At 43.2% G+C, this 22,752-nt stretch overlaps 1 protein-coding gene across 1 annotated transcript in view; it reads right to left on the bottom strand.

Annotated features, from left to right (window-relative positions):
- Positions 1-20,678, bottom strand: part of LOC138265349 (heat shock protein beta-7-like) — a 41,419-nt gene extending 20,741 nt beyond the window's left edge. The window contains exon 1 of the mRNA XM_069212986.1: positions 20,225-20,678. Within this exon, the coding sequence (XP_069069087.1) occupies positions 20,225-20,408 (184 nt within the window). The 5' untranslated portion in view covers positions 20,409-20,678. The remainder of the gene's footprint in view (positions 1-20,224) is intronic.
- Between the last annotated feature and the right edge of the window lie 2,074 nt (positions 20,679-22,752).

Raw genomic sequence — 22,752 nt, 5'->3', positions numbered from 1 at the left:
GCTGTAAAAGTAGTTATGGTTTGCCCCTGGAACTTTTTCCCCATTGGATGGGAAGTGAACTGGAGTCATCCCCATCCACTGGCTACTGAGCTGTAGAAAAAGGCTCCTCAGAACACTTTTTGGATCCACACATGAACCGAGGAGGACTTAACATTCTCCCACTTGTTCCCAGGAGAATGTAGTGAACTCCAAGGGTCAGTTAGATGAACTCCTGTGTGGCTACAGCAACAAGCTGCAAGAAGTCTATTTCCTGAACTGCCCAGCTAGCCAGAAGCAACTGAAACTGACTGGGCCCTTCCGGAGGCCCCCAAGTGCTGTCCCTGGGGTCCTGGGAGCATTAGAAGTGACCAGGAGGAGCTGCTCCAGACATATTGAGAAATGGGACTTGGAAAATGTTGTCCTTCCAAGAACTTCAGAGCATCATCAGGACCTCGCAGCAAAGAAAAAACAACTAAGGGGCATGTTTATGAAATTATCAAACAGTGCAACACAGCAACTGACCCTGCTGCACTGCGTGATAGGGAAAGGGCAGGAATTCACCTTACTTAACATGGTACGGCACATTCTAGGCTTTTCCCTGCCCTGGAGCTCAATGTACCTTTTACCTGCTGCTAATGTTTTACTTAGTTCAGAATGTCAAGCAGATTTAGAATTATGTAGCCAACTCATAGCCTGTAGCCATAAAGGAAATGAAGATAAATACAGAGCCTGTCCTTGACTCATCCTTCTCACACCTTCCTTCCTCTTCTATGAGCTAGGTTTCTTTGTCAATGGATGATAACTGTGGCCATTCTTTTGTTAAAGTTGTCAAAAACAATGGGGACTAGCTACCTTCTTTTCAGATTGTTTCTGCCAGGAAAATGCATATGCCTTACCATTACTTAAACCTTCCTTACAGTTTATCACAAAATCATAATTACAAAAGACTATGGTCTGTCTAAGCAATCAGAGAATCAGTGCTGCAGCTGACTTCAAAAACTGTGGATTTCTGTGATCAACGTAAATCTCCATGTTTGTCTGGCTCCTAATACATAATGTCTTCATTCTTGAAAAGAATTTCCAAATTCTCCTTGATAGTGTAATTTAATCCTGTTAGGAAAACATTTAAGAATAATTGGCCATTGAATGCACCTGTCCAGGTGCTAGATTCCTTTGGGACAAAACACCTCCCGTAGAATATTATTAAACATCTATTTAAACAATAAATAGAAGCTCAACATTTGAGTGTTGCAATTAAAGGGGCAAACAAATATCTTGATCACCCTATTTGAACCAAAGGCAACTCCTGTGTGAAGGCGTTTGGTAGTGGGCCTGGCAATTACAGGGAAATAATGAATGCATCGTCTATAAAATTTAGCAAGGTCTAGGGAACTTTGAACAGCTTTTACAAGGTTAACGTGGTTATTGGATTAATGCTGAGCCCTTCCTTACGACCATCTGAACATCTTGAGCGTTGATCTTATACACCAAAAATTCTACTCAAGTGGTCAAATGTGAACCCCATAACTGTATACTTGAAATTGCTTCTGCCTACTAAAATCCATCTAGTATTTCAGGTGTCCATGTCGCTAGAGCTAGAATGATAAGATCACCAAGGGCTTCCTCTTACCTTTAGATGTCAATGCTCCTGCAGTGCAGACCATGCCCAGTTGTGCGACCAGGCAGAGTGACAATATCCAGTTTCTCCGTCCCTGTCTCCTACCCAAGCCCTCTTCCCCCAGGTCTACATCTAACAAACATATCATCAGTGCATGGTTATCAGTGGCTTTGGAGGAGTGTAGAGAAACATAACAGGCCCATTGGGACCTGACTGAAAGTTTAGTGAATTCAGATACTAATGCCCAGGAAGGGACCTCATGCCTTATCTCCTGCCCTTCCCAAGGACTAGCAAAGATCGTCTCATGATCAACCCTCAGTATAGCATCCCTCCTACCTTGCAAAAAGGCCACGGTGTGGTGTGCCAATACACCACGCTACTGCCCATTTCAATCCCTCACCATTGTGCAAGGGTTAATGCGGATTCCTTTACATCCCCCACCCACCCCTGGCACACACAACATATAATCCTTCCTCTTCCTGCCTAAGGACAGGGGTGGATGTGGTGCTGGCGGCCGCTGTCTATATACCCAGCACTTTGCACAAGGGCGAGGGAAACATCTGAGATAGCGACAGCTCCACCATGTTTGCAGACATTACACCAGGAAGGTTATCCTGATCTCATCCACATATGCAAGAGAGAGAGGGGTGAGGCAGCTGGCGCTAGCCTTGGCATCCAACACTGGCACGCAGACAGTACCTGCCCTGGTGCCCGGATTGTTATAGGTACACGAGACTGGGGCAGCTGTAAGCTGTACCATACTCCTTTTCCCACAACAGCAGGTGGGGAATTGAGGACAGGGGCAGCTGCCCTCTGCCCCAGTGGTCTGTTTATAATTACGATTGCTGCTCATGGGTGCTACGGTGGTGCTTACGGGGGCACAGGACCCCTTCCTGGCACCTGGATAAATCCAGGAAGCATAAGAGACAGAAAGACTTCCTGGATTACACAATCCTTTTATTCTGCAGGGAGATGGCACCCGGTGGACTCTCAAACTAAAACAAAATAAAAATATATTTCTGGTGTGTGGGGCTTGGTTGCCCATACAGAGCATTACAACTTAAAGGGAAAAGAGGTGTTTCCTTCTTTTTCATTTATAATATCTACATGTTTGCGAAGAAAATGACAGAAAAAAACAAAGAATGGCAACTATGAGTGCTGCACTCTTCCTATAGGGGGTTGAGAACTGCAATTGCAGTTTTTGGAACACCATCATTTCATTTTACACATCAAGAGATTATTTTAAAACGAAGCATCTTTAAAAATAAAAATCAACTTCTAAAGTCTGAACCCTATTTTTGTTTATTACTGAGTGGAGCGACTGAGGTTCAGCAGTGCCTGGGGACACCGCTGCTCATGTTTTTATGATGTCATTTAGGCTCACCACTGCCTTGGCCATTGCTGCTTATTAGTGCTTAGTAACTATAATTCTGCAGGTTAGTATCTGGGGACATTGCTGCTCATTAGTGCTTAGTAACCATAATTCTGCAGGTTAGTATCTGGGGACATTGCTGCTCATTAGTGCTTAGTAACTATAACTCTACCGGTTAGTTTCTGGGGCCATTGCTGCTCATCAGTGCTTAGTAACCATAATTCTGCAGGTTAGTGTCTGGGGCCATTGTTGCTCATTAGTGCTTAGTAACTATAATTCTACCGGTTAGTGTCTGGGGCCATTGCTGCTCATCAGTGCTTAGCAACTATAATTCTGCAGGTTAGTATCTGGGGACATTGCTGCTCATTAGTGCTTAGTAACCATAATTCTGCAGGTTAGTATCTGGGGACATTGCTGCTTATTAGTGCTTAGTAACTATAATTCTACCGGTTAGTGTCTGGGGCCATTGCTGCTCATCAGTGCTTAGTAACCATAATTCTGCAGGTTAGTATCTGGGGACATTGCTGCTCATTAGTGCTTAGTAACTATAACTCTACCGGTTAGTTTCTGGGGCCATTGCTGTTCATCAGTGCTTAGTAACCATAATTCTGCAGGTTAGTGTCTGGGGCCATTGTTGCTCATTAGTGCTTAGTAACTATAATTCTACCGGTTAGTGTCTGGGGCCATTGCTGCTCATCAGTGCTTAGCAACTATAATTCTGCAGGTTAGTGTCTGGGCCATTGCTGCTCATCAGTGCTTAGCAACTATAATTCTGCAGGTTAGTGTCTGGGGTCATTGATCTTCATTGCGATTCGAAACAGACAAGTTCCCAAAGGATTACTTTAAGACAAAATACGTTTAAGCTAGTGCACTAGCATGAGAAAGGCCCTGGGTGCACTTATTCCTTCTCAGCTCTTTGGTGGTCCTATTGAGAGGTCTCCTCTGTTCTTATCTGTGCTGTGTATATTTACTCATGAGTAATTCATGTCTCAGTGCTCTTATCAGCAGAAAAGTGTATTTCATGGTGCTTCGTTACAGTCAAGGCTTGCAGCTCCTAAAGGGGGTAGGGCGGGAGCAGCGCAATGGGGAGGGGAAGGGGGCAGGAGGAGGTTGGTGCGGAGGGGAAACATTAAATTATTTCTTTCAAAAATGTACCTTAACTCGCCACGCGCCGCTCATCCGTCTCAGGCTGCAGGCTGCAGGCACAGGTTCCCAACCTGCCCTGCGCCAATCCTGACGCTGCTCAGAGCAGCGTCAGGATTGGCTGGGAGCACCCAGCCAGGGCTCTCCCAGGCAGACTGGGAGCCTGTGCAGGCTCTCTCCAGCCCGGCATCACGGTTGCCAGGCTGGAGACAGCATACTGCGCATGTGTGTTTGGCCAGCCAAGATGGCCGACCAAACACACATGTGCTCTGAGGATGAGTGCTGAGCACTCTCCCTCATGTGCACATCCCCCGTGGGCCCGCCCCTTTCAGAACGGAAGGATAATAAACATAGTTTATCATCCTTTCATTCTGAAAGGTTTGCAGCTTCTGCTGCTGGCGGGGGGACGACGCTCCTCCCCCCGTATGGAGGAGCCGCCCCTGCTTGGTTGTTGGTATCCCACCCACTCGTCTTACTGACTGACAGACCGAGAAATCCTTCTGATTCATTCATTCACTGTAAGTTCAAGTGGCTCCACTTATGGTGAGCAGCTCGCTCCCAATAATTCAATATTTTAAACCTTTATTGATGCTGCATATTTAAACCACAAATGTACCTTCGCCTCATTTCTGGTCCATTGCTTTCCTACTTGTTTCAGCAGGCCAAAATTTTATCTTATCTTAAGTCATGTTATGTTATGATATGTCATGCTATGATAGGTTATGTCATGTTATGACAGACTGCTATGATATATGTCCTGTTATGTTACTTTGTTATGTTATGTCATGTTATGATAGGTTATGTTATGACAGACTGCTATGATATATGTCCCGTTATGTTACTTTGTTATGTTACGTCATGTTATGACAGACTGCTATGATATATGTCCCGTTATGTTACTTTGTTATGTTACGTCATGTTATGATAGGTTATGGTATATCATGTTATGATTAGGTTATCTAATGTTATGACAGACTGCAATACTATATGTCCTGTTATGTCATGTTAAGATAGGTTATTTTATGATATATGTCCTGTGTATGTCATGTTATGATAGGTTATGTTATGCTATGATTCATGTCCTGTTATGTTATATGATATGGTATGCCATGTTAAACTAGGTTATGTTGTCATGTTATGTCGTGATAGGTTATGTTCTATATGTCTTGTTATGTTATGTCATTTTATGTCATGTTATGACAGACTGTTATGATATATGTCATGATATGTTATGTCATGTTATACCATAACCTATCATAATATGAAATGTCATGTTACAATAGGTCTTCAAGGTTTTCCTGAAATGCAGCAGCAGATGGATCTTATTAAGTGTGATGGGAAGTGCCTTCTAAAGTTTGGCTGCCATTACTGAAAATGACTCACACCTGGAGTAAGACCGCCTGCCACTCAGCATGGTAAGCAGAAGAGCCTCCCTAGACCAAAGAAGACACCGGGGTACATAGTTGGTACATTTCTTCCTCGAATAATGAGGACCAATATTGTGTATCACTTTAAAGCTGTAGCAAAATAGGTATGTAGCATTGTTTTGGGGCTACTTAGTATTGTGTAACATTCGGAGGATATCGAAACTGTGTATAAGTTGTTTGTTATGGTCAAAGTCATCATTGTTTATTCGTCTGCCTTTTCTTCTTCTCATCTCCTGTCTCTCAGCTGCAGTCAGCTAAACTTGCATTTAGGGTTGCAAAACTGCTTAGTATGAAAGCCAGTGAGGGTAAAAGAAGGTGAGAACAAATAAAATGTCTCAGAAGCCACTCCTCCTGTTAAGGTAGCCTGAGAGCAGTGTTGATGCCTTTGGTGTAAGAGTCCCACACACATGGAAGGCTGAATGGAAAAGCCACAGTTGAACCTCTCGTAAAAGCCCCTACCAGCTACCAATGGTCAGGTAGTGGGAGACATCAATGCTTAATTTGAGCCAGTGGTTTCCGGTGTTTTGCACCACCACTTAATTGTCAATACCAACAATTATTACAGCTCGCCACATGGTGGCATTGTCTGACCAGTTTTGAGATGAACACAAAAACTGTTGTTTAGTAATTCAATATACATTGAGATTGACTACTACCTACTGCCCAACAACTTTTACACCATTGGACTTCTTGAATAGCTTGAATTATCACACTTGTAAGAGTGTGACGGTTAATGGTTGTGTTTGCACTGTCATTGGCAGTACTGGTGGGGGCGGTGGGTGGGACAAACGCAGCAGCCGTCTGAGGAGGGTCCTGACACTTAGTGTTTTACTAATTAAGCACTGGGAGACATACAACTATAACATGACTCCCGCCATCGCTGCACTTGAAACGCTATCGCTCAGTGTCAGATACTGCTAGACATTGCTCTTGTCCATTGCCACTACTGACTATTCTTTTGGTGGATGTGACAACAGAACATGCATCCATCCATGGGATGGATAGCAGTTTTACACAGAAGAGTGGCCCCAAACAACTTCACTTGCTCCCACTTTTCCCTTCATCCGATGCACTATTTTCTGAAGATACAATCAACCTAGTTTGTATTATACTGTCCGTGGGCTAGATTGTCTTCCTAGCCCCTTCAGGGCAGTTTGAATTGTTTCCTTGCCATTTTTAAGAGTCGTTGCATTATTACAGAAATGATTTATTCCACCCGGGCAATGTGCAATATCAACAGGTATTTCACAGAATTACACTTGGTATGCATGCTACTGCTAAACCCGTACCCCACTTGATGAATTGTAATTTTGTTGAACTATTTTACACAATTGAGGTTTACCAGGCTAATTACAAGAGGTGGCAAAAGGAAGGTTTGGGCTGTGCCATCTACACACCTGCTCTGCCTCTGCTTTGCATCATCCTAAAGTCAGCTGTCACCCACTGTCACCTTTATAGAAGACAGAAATCTAGCACGATAGTATTGCAGAACCATATGGCACACTTCTCAGTCTTGGGCATATATACGGAGTTTAAGCTTCAGGCTTGCCAAAAGTTGGGTTGGTACTTTTTCTGAAATCAAAATCTGGAGATTAACCTTTACTTGTCTGAAGTCCCAGCTCTCCTCGGGGTGCTGCATCGCTCTTGCTCCAGTTTTAGCCTTAATTTTTTTTTACCCCTTTTTGAGTGCCTGCTCCTTGCTTTTCCCTGTTCTCAGTATGTCTCTAAGCTTTTCTGCCCAAATTTTCTGTCTCTCGTCTTGTTGCTTTTCCCTCATTTTCACTGCTTTCTCCTTGCTTTCTCCCCATTTTGTGTGTGCTTTCTCATTGCTTTCCCCCCTTTGTGTGTGCCTTCTCCTTACTTTTTCACCCATTTTTTTGACTGCATTCTCTTACTTTCTCCTCATTTTCACTGCTTTCTCCTTCCTTTTTCCCTTGCCGCTCCCGAATGCTGCCCATTATTTCACACCTCCCGTCTAGCCCCGCCCATCGCCTCCCAGCGCCCCTCCTTCCTTTAAGGACCTACTTAGTGGAGGCTCCAGTGCAAACGCATTGAGCAGGTCCCAGGCCCAGATCTCCTCATGCTGCTGTATCACAGCTGCTGTATGTCTTTGCCTTGCTTTTTCAGCGCCTTGAGACCCTCAGAGGTGTTTCGCTGCACTTTATAAATCCTTGATTGATTGATTAAGTGAAAGTGCCACACCGCTCTGTAGCACTCCATCTTATCATGAGTAGATGCATGTATAGGCACAGACACCTATCGTCTCATAACCCGCTACTATATTTTTGCAGATGAGAAGCAAGTTTAATACGAATAAGGATACCCAACTCAGTAGGCTGAATAGACAGCAACACGATTCAACTATTTCGTCTTGAGATTGTGCTCTGTATTCCAACAAAATGACATATAAAAAATATTGCAGTTTACACATATTGTGTCAACATATTGTGGGGAGAATATAGAAGGTAAGAAAATCGTCCCTTTAGTTATTTAATATAGCTAATAAATATATTTGTATATAACATCATTTTATTTAATATAGTTATATTATTTACTATTTTGAAATTAGTTTGATACGTTTTGTTTTAGAATTTTAAGTAATTAGCATTAGAATAATATTTGGGTTTGTTTGAGTATAGGTTGTAAGATTTTATACGAAATTTATTTTTTTAATTAAATGAGAACATGTAAATTCGATAGTTGGTAGTTGCGTTTTTGGGGAAGGGAGCTGAGTGTGGAGTTTTTTTAGGTACATTTATTTTTTGTAATTTATAGTTATGTTTTAACTGATTTATTTTCTTAGTTGATGATTATGTAAATTAATTAATTGTTATCTTTGTTTTTTATTAAAATTGGCTAATCACTTTACTTATTAAATCATATTAATTTGTATTTAATATTTACTTCAGTTTTAATTGTTTTCATAATAATGTATTATTAATATCTATATATATTTTTAATATTTGTTTATTTAGTTTGAAAATTCGAAAACCAAAGCTTAAAAATAGGGGGAAACAGTAGGTGACAGCTACATAACCAGCCAGATGTGAAAACCAATCAAAAAAGCATATGTCATGAGTTGTATACCCTGAGAAGTAAGAAAATAAACAGTACATTGAGTTAAGGGTGAAGACTGATTGGGTCCTGAATTCAGTTCAACCTCCGCCTCCGTGGATCACCCTTTTTTAGCGTCATTTCCAGCATACTAATATTCAAGATCTCCTCAACTAAATCCAAGGGTCAGGAGGCTTGCTAGACAGCCAAAACCATGCCAAAACCAATCTAGCCAGGGAGATTGAAAAAAAATAATCCCCCTAGGAAGGGGGAAAAGTCCCAACATGATCAACTTTGAATCGATGACAGGCTTAAAGCCAGATCTACCATGCATTTACTGAAAACAAATTCCCTAAAACCAACCAACCCGGGGCAAGCTGCATAAATATGGACCAGATTGGCCTCCTCAAAACCACACCGAAAGCAACGATCCACCACCTACAATTTTGTAACAAAAAGACGATAAGGCGTATAATACAAATCATTAATACATTTAAAATGATGTGCCTCAAGGCGCAACACATATAAGGCCGACAGTGCCCGTTTATTACAACAGAGCAGATCACCCGCTGTCACCTCAGTATCGAGAAGATGACTCTACCTATTTACCCTTTACTGAAACAAGTCAACAGAGTGATCCTGTAAAAAGGAATACATTAACTCATAAACCAGCCCAATATTTCACTTCATTGGAGCCTTCCTTATCAGCTCAAATAAGGGATTGTCAAAACAATTTTCCTCATCTTCCTTACAATTAGAAATAAAATGTATCTGAAGATACCTGTAAAAGCTGATTATTTTTTTAAATACAATTATTTAGACCCCAAACTCAACCTGTTTACCTGCCCCCGATCGGAATTTGCAGCTCATTCAATGTAATAAGGTAACTCCATTGATAGCCAATGGGAGAAGACAGGCTTTGTGGCAGTGAAGAAAAGACTTTAAGAGTTTTTCACTGCCAGAACATGTAATATGTAAAAGTATAGCTCCTATTTTTTAAATACACTTCACCCTGCCCTATGAGCAGTTTAGGGCCTACACTAGGGATGACTATGAGTATCAAAAGGAAGGTTTAGGCCTGGCAAAAGGTTTATTTTCGAAAGGTCGAAATAGCTGTTTAATTTTGCACACTCAGCCTGCACTGGCAGACCTGAGACTTGCAAAGCTACCTAACTTGGTGGCACAATCAGTGCTGCAGGCCCACGAGTATTATTTTACATGCCCGGGGTACATGTAGTACCACTTTCCTAGGGACTTACAAGTAAATTAAAATTGCCAGTTGTGTGTAAGCCAGTTTTCCCATGTTTGAATAAGACTATTAGTCTATTAGTTTATTTGGTTTCACAGAAAATTGTAAAACTATAATGATTATAAAATAAAGGAAAAATGATAAACCTTTCACCCCATGCGGCATTATATTCCTTAAACCATTAAGAATGGTTTTTTTAAAGTTAGCAAATATGATATATGCCCTTTAGCACGAGAAGGGAAAACATAAAGCATAACTTTGCTCCTTGATTTAGGTTATACCTATGATATTAATAGATTCATGTAATTAGATCTACCATATTGGAACTTGGTGCACAATAACAGAAGGTGTTCTATAGTAATTGCTGTCATGGGATATTAATGCTTGTTACTCCATGTGAACTTTGACTGGGGCACATATGTTTATTACTCTAAGGGACCATTATGGCTCATCACTCCTAGGTTCATTAAAATGTTGGGCCATTACAACTCCTTATGGCCTGGGTACGATATCACTTATTAAACCAACAGGTTATTCAAAGTGCTTACCACTTCTTTAATTAGATCCAGAGATATGCACAGGCACCTATCAACGATGCCTGGAACCCTTAGTGCTAATTTCTTTATAGAACAAATAAAGCGCAATCCTATAGAGGACATTAACCCTCATTAAGTCGAGGACTGGTGCTACGGGATTGAGTTTGGAACCATAAAAACAATTAAAATCATTGGGAAAATCGTCAGTAAAGTTTACTTACGCTTGACTTGAAGTGACAAGCATATGCAACACAAACTCAAAAGAAATGCAACATTTGGGATATCAATTTTAACTCTTTCATTAACCATAACTCAACCTTACATAAAGATTTTCAATGATTAGAATTATTTGTATAAATATGTATCTTTATTTATTGCATTCTATTTATTTCTTGTACTTTCATATTGTCTTCTTCATTTTATTCCCACTTGCTTTATCTCTCTTTCATTTTGTTTTACATTTGCTCTTACTCCTTCTTGCACGCTCTCACTTTTTCACACATTCTATTGCAATCTTCCTCTTCCATGCAAACTTTTCTTTCTTTGTCTCTCTCTCTCTCTCTCTCTCTCTCCTTCTCCATCTCGCATTATTGCTGTTTCTTTCTCTTGCCATATTTATTCCCTCTCTCTTGCCCACTTGCTGAATTCATTTATGTGATTATATGGCAGGGGAGAGAGGGAAAGTTGCACAATGATTGAAATAACTTTAGAGCAATCATTACAGGTTGCCTGAATAATTTCAGTATGTGAAGAAATTTGAACTGTTATACACTTCTAATCTCGCTCAAGGGTCTTTCATTACGAGTAGCCAGGTATTTGGGCCTATAATTATAGCAACGGATGAAATCTCACACCACTGGGTTGGAATTCATTGGGAGCAATAAACAGCATCCGGTTAGGAATTTGTCCACAAAAATGGGGAATAACATGCAGGTGTTAGAGCTTACCTCATCAAAAACTGCATGTCCTGTAATTATCAGACATTTTTCCCCTAATAAATTCCAGTATGTTTGACTTGCCAAAGTTTATCCTGGGTAAAGTATGGCAGTCCATTGTTGGCCACCAAACTCAGTATGTATGGTAACACTAAGGCCCCGATTACGAGTCTGGCAGTCCTAGGATCACCAGACTTGCAGTGGTGGTCGGACTGCCACCAAGGCGGTCTGACAGCCACATACCACGGTCCAACCGCCGGCACCTCCACTTTTTTGGCGGACGATGACCTGGCGGTGCCGGCAGGGCAGCACTGTCATGGGGATTACGACTCCTGTGTCCGCCAGCTTTTGCATGGAAAGGCTGGCGAAGACCGGGTGCTGGGTGCCCCATGAATTGCAGGCAGTGAAAAGCTGACAAACTGACGCACCACAACCTTGCCGCCGGCTCGATTGCGAGTTGTCGTCAATGTTGTGGGTAATTTTCTGCTGGGCCAGCGGGAAACTCATAATAGGGCCAGTGGGCGGAATAACGGAGTGGCGATCTTCCAACCCAAAGACTTATGTGGGAGGCCTCCACCACCTGCCAAACTCATCATGAGGCCCTAAATATACAACAGGGCAGGCAAAAATACAGGTGAACAATGTAGAATAATTAGAAAAACCTGAGAAGTATGTAGATTACCATATAATCTATATGCACCTCAATCTGTTTTCTCCATCGCTCTCTGCCAGATTCTCTCAGTTTCTTTGACTCTCTTAATTTCTCGGTCTCTCTCATCTACTTTACCTTAGGGGCCTACTCACAAAGATATATACATATGTGTATATTTACTACTACACCCAGGTGTTATAGTGTAACTCTACCCTTTTTTGTTATTCACCATTTCAGAGTGTAGAATTTCACCTCAGCGGAGGCTTATGTGTCTTTACCCCCACAAATCAGGGAGCGGAGTGTCCTACGGTAGGATTTATAAGTGTAAAGTTATTACTGGTCACTGTGGAAATTTAGGTAGAGATTGTCATAACAGCGATCTCCCTATAGGAAAGTATGGTGAGAATATTGAAAGGGTAGTATTGTTTAAAAAATATTTTTAAATAGTTTAAGATAAAATATAAATGTAGATTCATTCTATATATTTATTTTTATTCTAGAATAAATAAAATTAAATGTTACAGCACATTAAATAATCAAATTAAATGTGTATTATATAATTAATTAATGTAAACATATTAATGTAATTTATAAACAATTGGTGACAATAACTTAAAAAGTCCACCCATAAAAATTCTATTTTTCTTTAATAGTAGTTCATTTTGTAAGAAAGTGTGTTTAATTTAATTTTTTTTTTTAATACAAGTTTTTTTAAACTTATTTCTAACTTTTAAAATTATGTGATCTATCTATATATGTATATATATAATATATGTGTGTGTGTGTGTTTGTGTGTGTATATATATATATATATATATATGTGTGTGTGTGTGTGTGTGTGTATATATGTGTATATATAGATAAAAAAATATTTTGCCAGGCTGGAGCTCATTAAAGCCTGTTTTAACACCTTTATGGCTGCTGTAGCCCTTTTTTCACATTCTAAGTCACCTGCAATACTGCAATTCTTTAATTTTGTGACTGGATGAAGGTCTTATTAAGAAACTCCAAAGAATACAAAACTCAGCAACATCTTACTAAGGGTCAGGGAGGCTTTTCAATAAGTAGGACTTGTTGAGCTGACCCCCTGTTTGTTGATAGCTCTTGTCTGTGTTTATTTAGCACTAGGAGACCGTGTGAGGTATTTGCCACGCTTTACGAATCTTATAACGTAACATGACATAACATGACATAACATAACATGTTATATTTTATTAATTGAAATGGTCATACCATTTTGTCTGTGTGTGTTGTTTTAGCACGTCTCTCACAGTGGCGTAACAAACCTTGAGGAGCCCCCCCCCCTCGCATCCCTGGCCCACCATCTACAAGCTTTGCTGAGGGGGTCCCCCGGGGCTTAGGCCCCCACCCCGCAGGGGCTGCGGAGGTTGTGTTACACCACTGATCTCTCAGAAACCCCTCCTTAAATTTCCCTAAAGCCAACCTCTTTAGTGCTAAGTATCCCCCCTGGTCCCTTCAGCATTCAGTACTAAAATGTATTCCCACATGTGCGGAGATCTCTACCGCTGTGGTGGACATCTCTGCACAGAAATGAAGAAGCAGAGGCACGGGTCTCTGGCTGCCTGGCCCCTAATTCTGTCCCTTGCACTCTCTCCCCTTCCTCTAGTTCAGTCATGCAGTGCATGGACAGGCCCCTAGACCCTTTTAGACCCACAATTCAGCCCTGACAAGTTTCCTAGGTTCATGCTGCTCCAGTCAAGGGTTTTTCTTTGAATTCTAGGACTTGTGGTCTTGCTTAATACATTATAAAAGAAGACTACAAGTCCCACAATTCAAAGGGAAAAACCTGCCTGGAGCAGTCCATAACTCATGAACCTGTGAAACTTGGCAGCTATGGCAATTTTGTACTTTGCTCTAATTCCATCTCACTCTCTTGTACTCTCCCTCCTTGTCTTATATTTGCAAAACCTCTCTTCCTTTCTACATTTCCTGGTTTGCGAGTGTTACACGAATTTTGCACACTCCCAGGACAATCCAGTTGTTACAACACGGGCACCGCGTCCACCAAGCAACTGATCTGGAATGATTTAACGTCCCTGTTGGCTCCTGCCCATTGACAAGCTCTTCTCGCGGCCTCAAGCTTTCATCCGGTGCCCCATAAATAATCTAAAACAGTTTTACATAGTGGTTTCGCCTCTCTCTCCCTCTTCTGGCGCCGCGTGCCCCTGGAGCCGCGCGCGCCCTCTCGTTTCCTCGGTGCCCTCCCCGCCCCCTCGAAGCCTCTCCTCCCTCTCTTTTCTCCACTTGCTCTAAATCCCCGGATTGTTTCAGTCCATTTCCCTCTATGGCTGTGACTGGAATACAAGTGTTTCCAAACCCGGCACGATGCGATAAGATTAATGATTTGGAAAATCGAATGTCTTATCACCTGTGAAAATCATTACAAACACTCCGGGCCTCTCTCGGGGAGGTGAAGGGGCCAGCTAGCCAAGGGCAGATTGCTGCATCCCAGATGGCGGGGCTCTTCCGTCCCTCGCGGCCTCCTTGCATCGCTTACCTCGGGCTGCCCCTCGCAGCTCTCAGGCAATCTCCTTGTCGCATATATGACAATCTCTGAGGGGCTCCCCCCAGCTCCGAGTACCACCGCCGTCCAGCCTTCCTGTTACCCGACTCTCCCTCCATAAATCCTGCCTGATGCATCCCTCCAGTCCACAGCGCTCTTGCACAAGGGTTGGACTCTCCTATAGGGCAAACAGACAGGGCCCTATGGCCTGACCTAACAGATTAATCTGTGGTCTGGTTTTTAAATCGAGCACACAAGAGCTTTGACCTGTTGTAATCTATTTGTGGCCTTTTAACCCCGCCCAACACTGTCACTCATTCAGGGGCCTGCCTATCAAAAATCCTTTGTTAATCATTGGTAAATGCTTTACGATTGCCCCTCCTTCGGGCAGATTTGTTATCCTGTTACATGCCTAATTGCACCTTTGCCAATATGTTTGACTGCGAGCGAACTTCTTTTTCCTTTTGTGTCTCTCCTTCGCGCTCAGGCTCATTGCAGCCGTGGTGCTTTGAATCGGCGCACTTATGTCAACTGTTTTACTTTTCATTTTCAATTTATGTGGCAACAAAAGTCCAGTTAGGAATTTACAACGCTAATAGCTCTAACTCGAGCAAACACGAGACCCATTGCATTGCAAATGCTTGTTTAGCAGTTGGCCTGCTGGGCTGGTTTCTACTGTTGGCTTCCCAAGTTGTCTTTAAAAAAAGTATAAGAACTATGATGATGCATGCAGTGGGGGTGGGGAGGTCACTGAGCATGGGGACGTGGGCAAAGATGTGGCTACAAAAATAAAATATTCTGTAAGTTTTTTTGGTCGTTCACTGTCAGTTAGCTACATATAAAATAGCATGCAGCTTAAATGAAAAATAAATAAAAATAAGTTGTTACTCACTGGGAAATGCACGATAGTACATTATGAAACCTCTATTAGTTCATGTACTGCAGAGGTCTGTGTGTAACATAAGAGCCACAGAGTTAAGTCTTGGAAGGCACAGTGGAGAAAAGAGACTTCTGCATTTTTAGTGCTATGAGGTCACAACCTGTGACAGAAAGCACTGTGAATATGTAAGTCATTATTTTAAACTTGCTTTACACACAGTATAAGATAAACTGCTACAAAATGCACAAAATGTTTAAGGTAAAATGGTACTTGTAAAGTATACATTTTAGTAATACCAAGAGTGTACGTAATGCAATTATTTTTTACATTACTGTCCCTTCAACACTTCCAGGTGTAGTAAGTGCGATATAAACACAATTAACACACTGACATAACGGACTGGTGCTGAAAATGACAATAATTAGTAGCAAATTGCTTCAGGCTGCAGATAATGCCCCCAGAACCTCAGAGCTCTTCCACAGTCACCAAGTCAATACTTCACAGGCCAGTTGTTAACTCTTCGGTTTACCGGTCCAAAAGGATAAACCTTTGTCATCACAAAGCTTAGAGCGAATAGGTCGGTTAAAGCCAGTACCAGCTCCAAAGCATCCTTTACATTTGCAGATTAACTCGAAGCGCATATTTGCATTTCTTTCAGGCTGCAGCACCCTGGCAGGAAGAGCTGTCTGCCCGAATCGGATTCACCGCACGGCAATCTCACGGAATGACACTTCAGCTGAAGCATTCAAACTGTCGGAATTAACCATCCCTGGATGGTTGTCTATTTTACAAAAAGTAGGGGAACAGTGTTTCATAAAAGTATGGGCACGTCGTACCCCTTCGATCGCACCCACTTCGAACACTGGGTTTCCCTGATATCACCACATTGTTAGCTATCTGCTCCGCTAATGGGGGCCACATTTATTTTGGTCTTTGGGCCTATTTTTTGTCCCAGTCTAACTCTGTCTTGCACCACCAAGGAACCCCTCAGCTCCCTAAATCACTCAAGCAAGCCAAAGCTCCACATTGCTCTTTCAACGCCAAGGAACTGCGCAGAAGTACACACTACTCATGCAACTTCAAGGAAATCCAAAGAGCTCCATACCACCCAGGCAACTCCAGGTAACCTCACAGAACTACACACCACTCATGCAAGTCCATGGATCTTCAAAAAACTCCTTGCATGCAACTTCAAGGAACCTCAAAGAGCTCCACACCATTCGGGCAACTCAAAGGAAGTCAGCAACGCTCCATTCTAGCACAACAACAAGGAACTTAACAGAACTACATAATACACAAGCCACTCCAAACAACCTCACACTGCTCCTCACTGCTAATGCAACTTCAAGGAACTTCACAGAGCTCCATACGACTCATCAAACTCCTAAAACCTCCTAAAACTCAGAATCTTTCTTGCACCAACATGGATGCTCACAGAGCTCAACACCACCCATGCAACTCCAAAGAACCTCTCTTGAGTTTTAAAAACTGGTTGTGCAACTTCTAGGGGCCTCACAGGGCCAATATGAATATGGGTACTCCTGGGTGAAGTGTCACTGGTTTGATGCTCAAGGAGAAATGTCAGTAGGCCTGCCCAAACAAAGTCCTTTTGTGTAAAGTGTCATCAGCCCTGGACCACGAGTGCCCTAGTAGATGAAGTCATAAGGCTTAGTACATGAATTGGAATTTCCTGCCTCCCGTCCCTGGCCCCAGCTTATCTGTGGGCAAAAAAGACTAGTGTGAAACCCCTTGTGAGTGTGCTGAGAAAGTCTTTGTGATGAGCAAGAGAGGTAGGTGATAGCTTCTACCCCCTATCAAGTCAGAGATGGCCCCTTCTGCCAACACCTATTCCCCATTTGTCGCATTGTCTTGGGTGCAATACACAAAGTCCAACTGCCAGCTACACCTGGTCATGTGACCCAGGATACAGACTGCAGGATCCAAATGGTTTGGAAAAAAATGCCAACCTTCTACAAGTGGCATTTTCAGAATTGTGACTTAAAATGCGACTTTACTGTTAAAGAGGGTTTTAAATTACAATACTTTAGACACTAAACTAGACAATCCAAACTGTTTCTAATTGAAACTGATCACTCGTTAAATGTTATGAGGCAACCCAATTGTATCCCATGGGAGAGGAAGGCCTTGTAATAGTGAAAAACGAAGTTAAGGGTTTTTCAGTACCAGGACATGTAAAACTTAAAAGTACATCTTCAACTTTTTAAATACACTGTACCCTGCTCCCTGGGCTGTCTACGGTCTACCCTAGGGGTTACTTATATGTATAAGAAAGAAAGGTTTGGCCTGCCAAAACGTTTATTTTTCCAGGTCGAAATGGCAGTTTAAAACTGCATACACAGGCTGCAATGGCAGGCCTGAGACATGTTTTAAAAAACCAACTTAAGTAGGTGGCACAAAAAGCGCTGCAGGCCCACTAGTAGCATTTAATTTACAGGCCCTGGGTACACGTATTCACTCTTTACTAGGGACGTACAAATAAATTAAGTGTGTCATTTGGGTGTTAACCAATTTTACCAGGTTTAAAAGAGAGAGCACAAGCACTTTAGCACTGGTTACCCGCGGTGAGGTACACAGAGTCCTAAAAGCTGACAAAAAGGGTTCAGAAAACAGAAGGGTGAAGGCAAAAAGTTTAAGGATGACCCTGAAGAGAGGGCCAAGTTCAACATTAACCTAATAATGGCAACACCCTCCACCCACGTCGTTGCGCTTCGGGACTTTACTGATGAGCAAAATCCTCTGTCATCCAGTGATTCCCTGTAGTCATCACTTTCCCTGCCCACAACTGACCAAGATTTTTTCCTTCCATGACTCTCTTCCTGGCTTCTCACCTACCACTAGCTCGAAGATACAGCACACACTATGGTAGTCATTACTTGTCAATTTACTCCACCGGAAATAAGTGTCAACTGTGATATAATGTATTTTATCCATTGCCTTGACGTACGTTATCATGCTGGAAGGTGTTTCTAAGCTAACAGTGATATCCTGATCCTCCAGGAATAGGTTTCCACTACCATGGCTCGTGATGGTCCTGCTGGAAGACGTCTCTAATCCTAGGACCATCTTGATAGGTTATTACTGCCGTGGTCCGTACTGGTCATAGTAGAGGAGGTGTCTCAGTCCTTATTCAGGCAGGTCTTACTAGACAAGGAGAAGGTTTCACCGCCATCCATGACAGATAGAGTTCCTCATAGATGAGGATACCCAAATCATGTTCCCTCAAGTTAGCCCTGGATGGGGATCATCAAGTTATCCCACATTAGGTTTCTCAGGCCCCAGACATAAAGTTTTTCTGATAATGGTTACAAACCATTTATGCCACCCCTAAATGAGATTTCCTCTGCGTTGGTCTCTGAAAGCCCCATTGAGAGGGTCTCTGCAGGTCTGGCCAATGAAGGTTCCCCCAAGGCTAGACTTGCTTGTCTTTTTCCCTTGAAGATCCTCTTAGAGAGTTTCTCAGTTCTGGCCCTCAATGCAAATTCAAGGAACTTCATAGAGCTCTACACCACCCAGCCAACTCCAGGCAACCTCACAGAGCTACCCACCACTGACGCGATTCCATGGAACTTCACAGAGCTCCTCGCATGCAACTTCAAGGAACTTCATAGAGCTCTACACCACCCAGCCAACTCCAGGTAACCTCACAGAGCTACCCACCACTGACGCGATTCCATGGAACTTCACAGAGCTCCTCGCATGCAACTTCAAGGAACTTCATAGAGCTCTACACCACCCAGGCAACTCCAGGTAACCTCACAGAGCTACCCACCACTGACGCGATTCCATGGAACTTCACAGAGCTCCTCGCATGCAACTTCAAGGAACTTCATAGAGCTCTACACCACCCAGGCAACTCCAGGTAACCTCACAGAGCTACCCACCACTGACGCGATTCCATGGAACTTCACAGAGCTCCTCGCATGCAACTTCAAGGAACTTCATAGAGCTCTACACCACCCAGCCAACTCCAGGCAACCTCACAGAGCTACCCACCACTGACGCGATTCCATGGAACTTCACAGAGCTCCTCGCATGCAACTTCAAGGAACTTCATAGAGCTCTACACCACCCAGGCAACTCCAGGTAACCTCACAGAGCTACCCACCACTGACGCGATTCCATGGAACTTCACAGAGCTCCTCGCATGCAACTTCAAGGAACTTCATAGAGCTCTACACCACCCAGCCAACTCCAGGTAACCTCACAGAGCTACCCACCACTGACGCGATTCCATGGAACTTCACAGAGCTCCTCGCATGCAACTTCAAGGAACTTCATAGAGCTCTACACCACCCAGGCAACTCCAGGTAACCTCACAGAGCTACCCACCACTGACGCAATTCCATGGAACTTCACAGAGCTCCTCGCATGCAACTTCAAGGAACTTCAATGAGCTCCACAGCATTCAGGCAACTCCAACGAAGTCAGCGGTATGAAACGCTACCTAAAACAAGCACTGGCAAAGCTAGTGAATCTTGATGACATTTTGAGTCTTGACTGAACTATTTGTTAAAATCTGCTAGGGGGAAAACACAAAATAAAAATTGATTGCTTTACCTCGAGAAAACATCTGTGGTAAAAAGAGGTGCAATGATTCATGTATATGTGAGATGTAACATAGTTCCCATGCATGGCACAGCTTGCACTCCATTGGAGGCGGAATGATACATCAACCATCCAACATCATGATTGGAGAACGACTATTCTCCTGAGCGAACCTAGAGGCCGCCCTGTGTATATTTTAAAGACCTGGTAACAATAGGGCAGCAGACATCCGCGCTTGTCAAGCCAGAACTAAAAAAAAAACACGACTTCCTCTCCTTAGTTTACCCACCTGAGTATCGGAAGGGCTCCCGGGGCGGGATTCCGAACGAGCTCCGGCGAAGGCCGCTGTGGTCCAGAGCCCGCGTGCTCTCCATCAGCGGTTCGAAGCAGCTGGGCTCGCCCGAGGAGTTGGAACCGAAGGCGCTGTAGCGCTGCGAGGAGCGGTAGGTGGACGAGGAGCTACGAGAGGACATGATGAGGCCGAGAGGGAGAGCGTGCAGGGGACAGGGAGAAGAGCGCTAGGGACAGGAGACAGGGAAAGGGAGGAGGAGAAATCTTTCAGAAAGCTGGACCCCCAGGGAGGGACGAAGAGAGAGGTGTGACTGGGCAGAAGGATGCCAAGAAGATGCGAGGCGGCGATGCGAAGGCAACGGGAGACAGACAGAAGTCGGACCAGGAGAGAGTGACAGGACAAGTCCGGGGCGCCCTTGGCGGTGCAGTAGCTCCTCTCAGAGAGACCTGCGGTGGGGGCGGGGGCTGCGGGGGCCTCGGGATGCCCATACTTAGAGTTGGCACTCAGCAGACACCGGTCCTCTTCACAGAATCAGTGAGGCACCCGCATCGGACTCCGAGGAATGCCAGATAAGGCCCCACTAGTGTGATAGGGAGGGTGGCAGGGTCTGAGACCGCGGGGGTGTGAGGAGTGCGGGGAGGGGTCGAGAGAGGGTCGGTGTGTACAGCATCGTTCTGTGCTGATCTGTGGAGCTCCAAGCCAAAAAGTGATGGATGGAAGTTGAATTAATCTCGGCCACTTGTAATTACCTGGGCCCCATTACATGACATCCTTGCTTTTGTGGGCAGCATGCCAGCTCAGACAGGGCCTGGAATATTCAAATCAGCCGTGGGCCCTGCACCAATAGGACGGTCCAACCTGAAGTGCCAAGCCAGGTCCCTTGTGAATCCAAACGTGGGGCCTAGATCTGGGCACAACCATCACACTTCTGGCGTCGCAGTGAGGAGGAAAACCAAGGAGTGAGGGGTGGAATTTTTGATTTAAGCCTCAGCCACTAGTAAAAACTCGGGACACATTCCATTTTTGTTTTTTTTGCCCACTATTCCACATCAGACAGGAACCGGTCCTACGCAGATCAGCCTTGGTCCCCACCTTGCTCTGTATAGCGCTGTTATCACCCAGTCGTGGCACTAAGCTGTACAGACCTAAAGAATGAAAAACATGATTACATTTTTTTGAGGAGCACACACAGAAAGCTTATTTATATCTGGGCACTTTGGGCTGACCTGGTGATGTAAGCTTTAAAAAAAACCATTTAAATGCATTATCATGTCTGGTACACATCACTGCAACGAGCCTTGGATTATTTATCTATTAATGGTTTTATACACAGATGATACTGTCTAGTGTTGCCAGTGATTTTCAGTGGAGGTATCTGAATTTTGAGACAGCATGGGTTTAAGTACCGGACATATACTGCATTGAGGTAATAACCTACTTACCTTTGGAGGACTCTTAGCAACTTTTGGTCCCGATGAAAGCCCTTTGACCAGAGCTGAGCCCATGAAGACAGAAGCATGGTATAGAACCCGAGTGCATAATAGAAATCTTTTGCATCAGCATTTTGTTTTTAATCTTCTCAAGGGGTCCTTGAGTAAAATGGAAATTAAGGACATTTCTAGGCAATTTAAGCTTAAATCCCCCAAGCATAGCCCATAAAAAGTACCACACAGACCGCTCCTTCGGGCAAAAGAGGCAGATCCCTCTCAGATAGAACACTGGAATCAGTGGTGAGAACTCACTGACGATGGAGTAAAATTCAGTGGGTGAGAGTCCTTTTAACTGATCAGATGGTTTTCTTTTAAGTAATAGGACGTACCAAAAGATTTGCCCTAGTAAAATTGGCCACTTTCATATATTATTAGCTTGGATAAAATAAATGAAAGCTGAGTGGTCCACTGCTGTGCTTCTAGAGCCCCGTTTGATTTATAGCACCCCCAAAAATAACCATGCAGGGGTACAGAAGGTGAATGAAAAATAAAGATGCCTTTAACATTTGCGTTTATCTTGTCACATTTGCTGTGGGTTGAAAGGCAGGTCAAATGTCAGGCCACACCTTCTGATAAATTCTTGCATATTCAGAAAGTGGTGTTTAATTTTATTTCTCTGACCTCAGAGCGGGAGGATTTTGTAAAAGTGCAGTAACTGACAATCTTGCTGAGTTACAGGATGTGAAAGGCGGGTCTGTGGGATGTCATTTTTTTTCTCTAACACACAGCGACATAGAAAACACCTGTAAATAAATTATACTCAAATTTCAACAAAGATCAGCAACTGGAAAGCACAAATGAAGTGCATTTTTTGTAATTTTGAAGTGTGATGGAAACAAATATTTTAATAGGATCAAAACAAATCAAGACACTTTACTTTGCAATGCACAAATGATAAATTCACTGAAACACAATTTCCACACATTATCGTTTGTGCGCTATATAGTTTTATCAACAAAAAAGCATGCCTATGCAAATTTAGTGGCCATTTCAACCAAAACTATGTCTGTAAATGACAGTGTGCTACCACACCAG

Source organism: Pleurodeles waltl, chromosome 11, assembly GCF_031143425.1.
Source record: "Pleurodeles waltl isolate 20211129_DDA chromosome 11, aPleWal1.hap1.20221129, whole genome shotgun sequence".
Lineage (NCBI taxonomy): Eukaryota > Metazoa > Chordata > Amphibia > Caudata > Salamandridae > Pleurodeles > Pleurodeles waltl.
The sequence above is the reverse complement of the archived record's forward strand: the minus strand, read 5'-3'. Positions and strand labels throughout refer to the sequence as shown.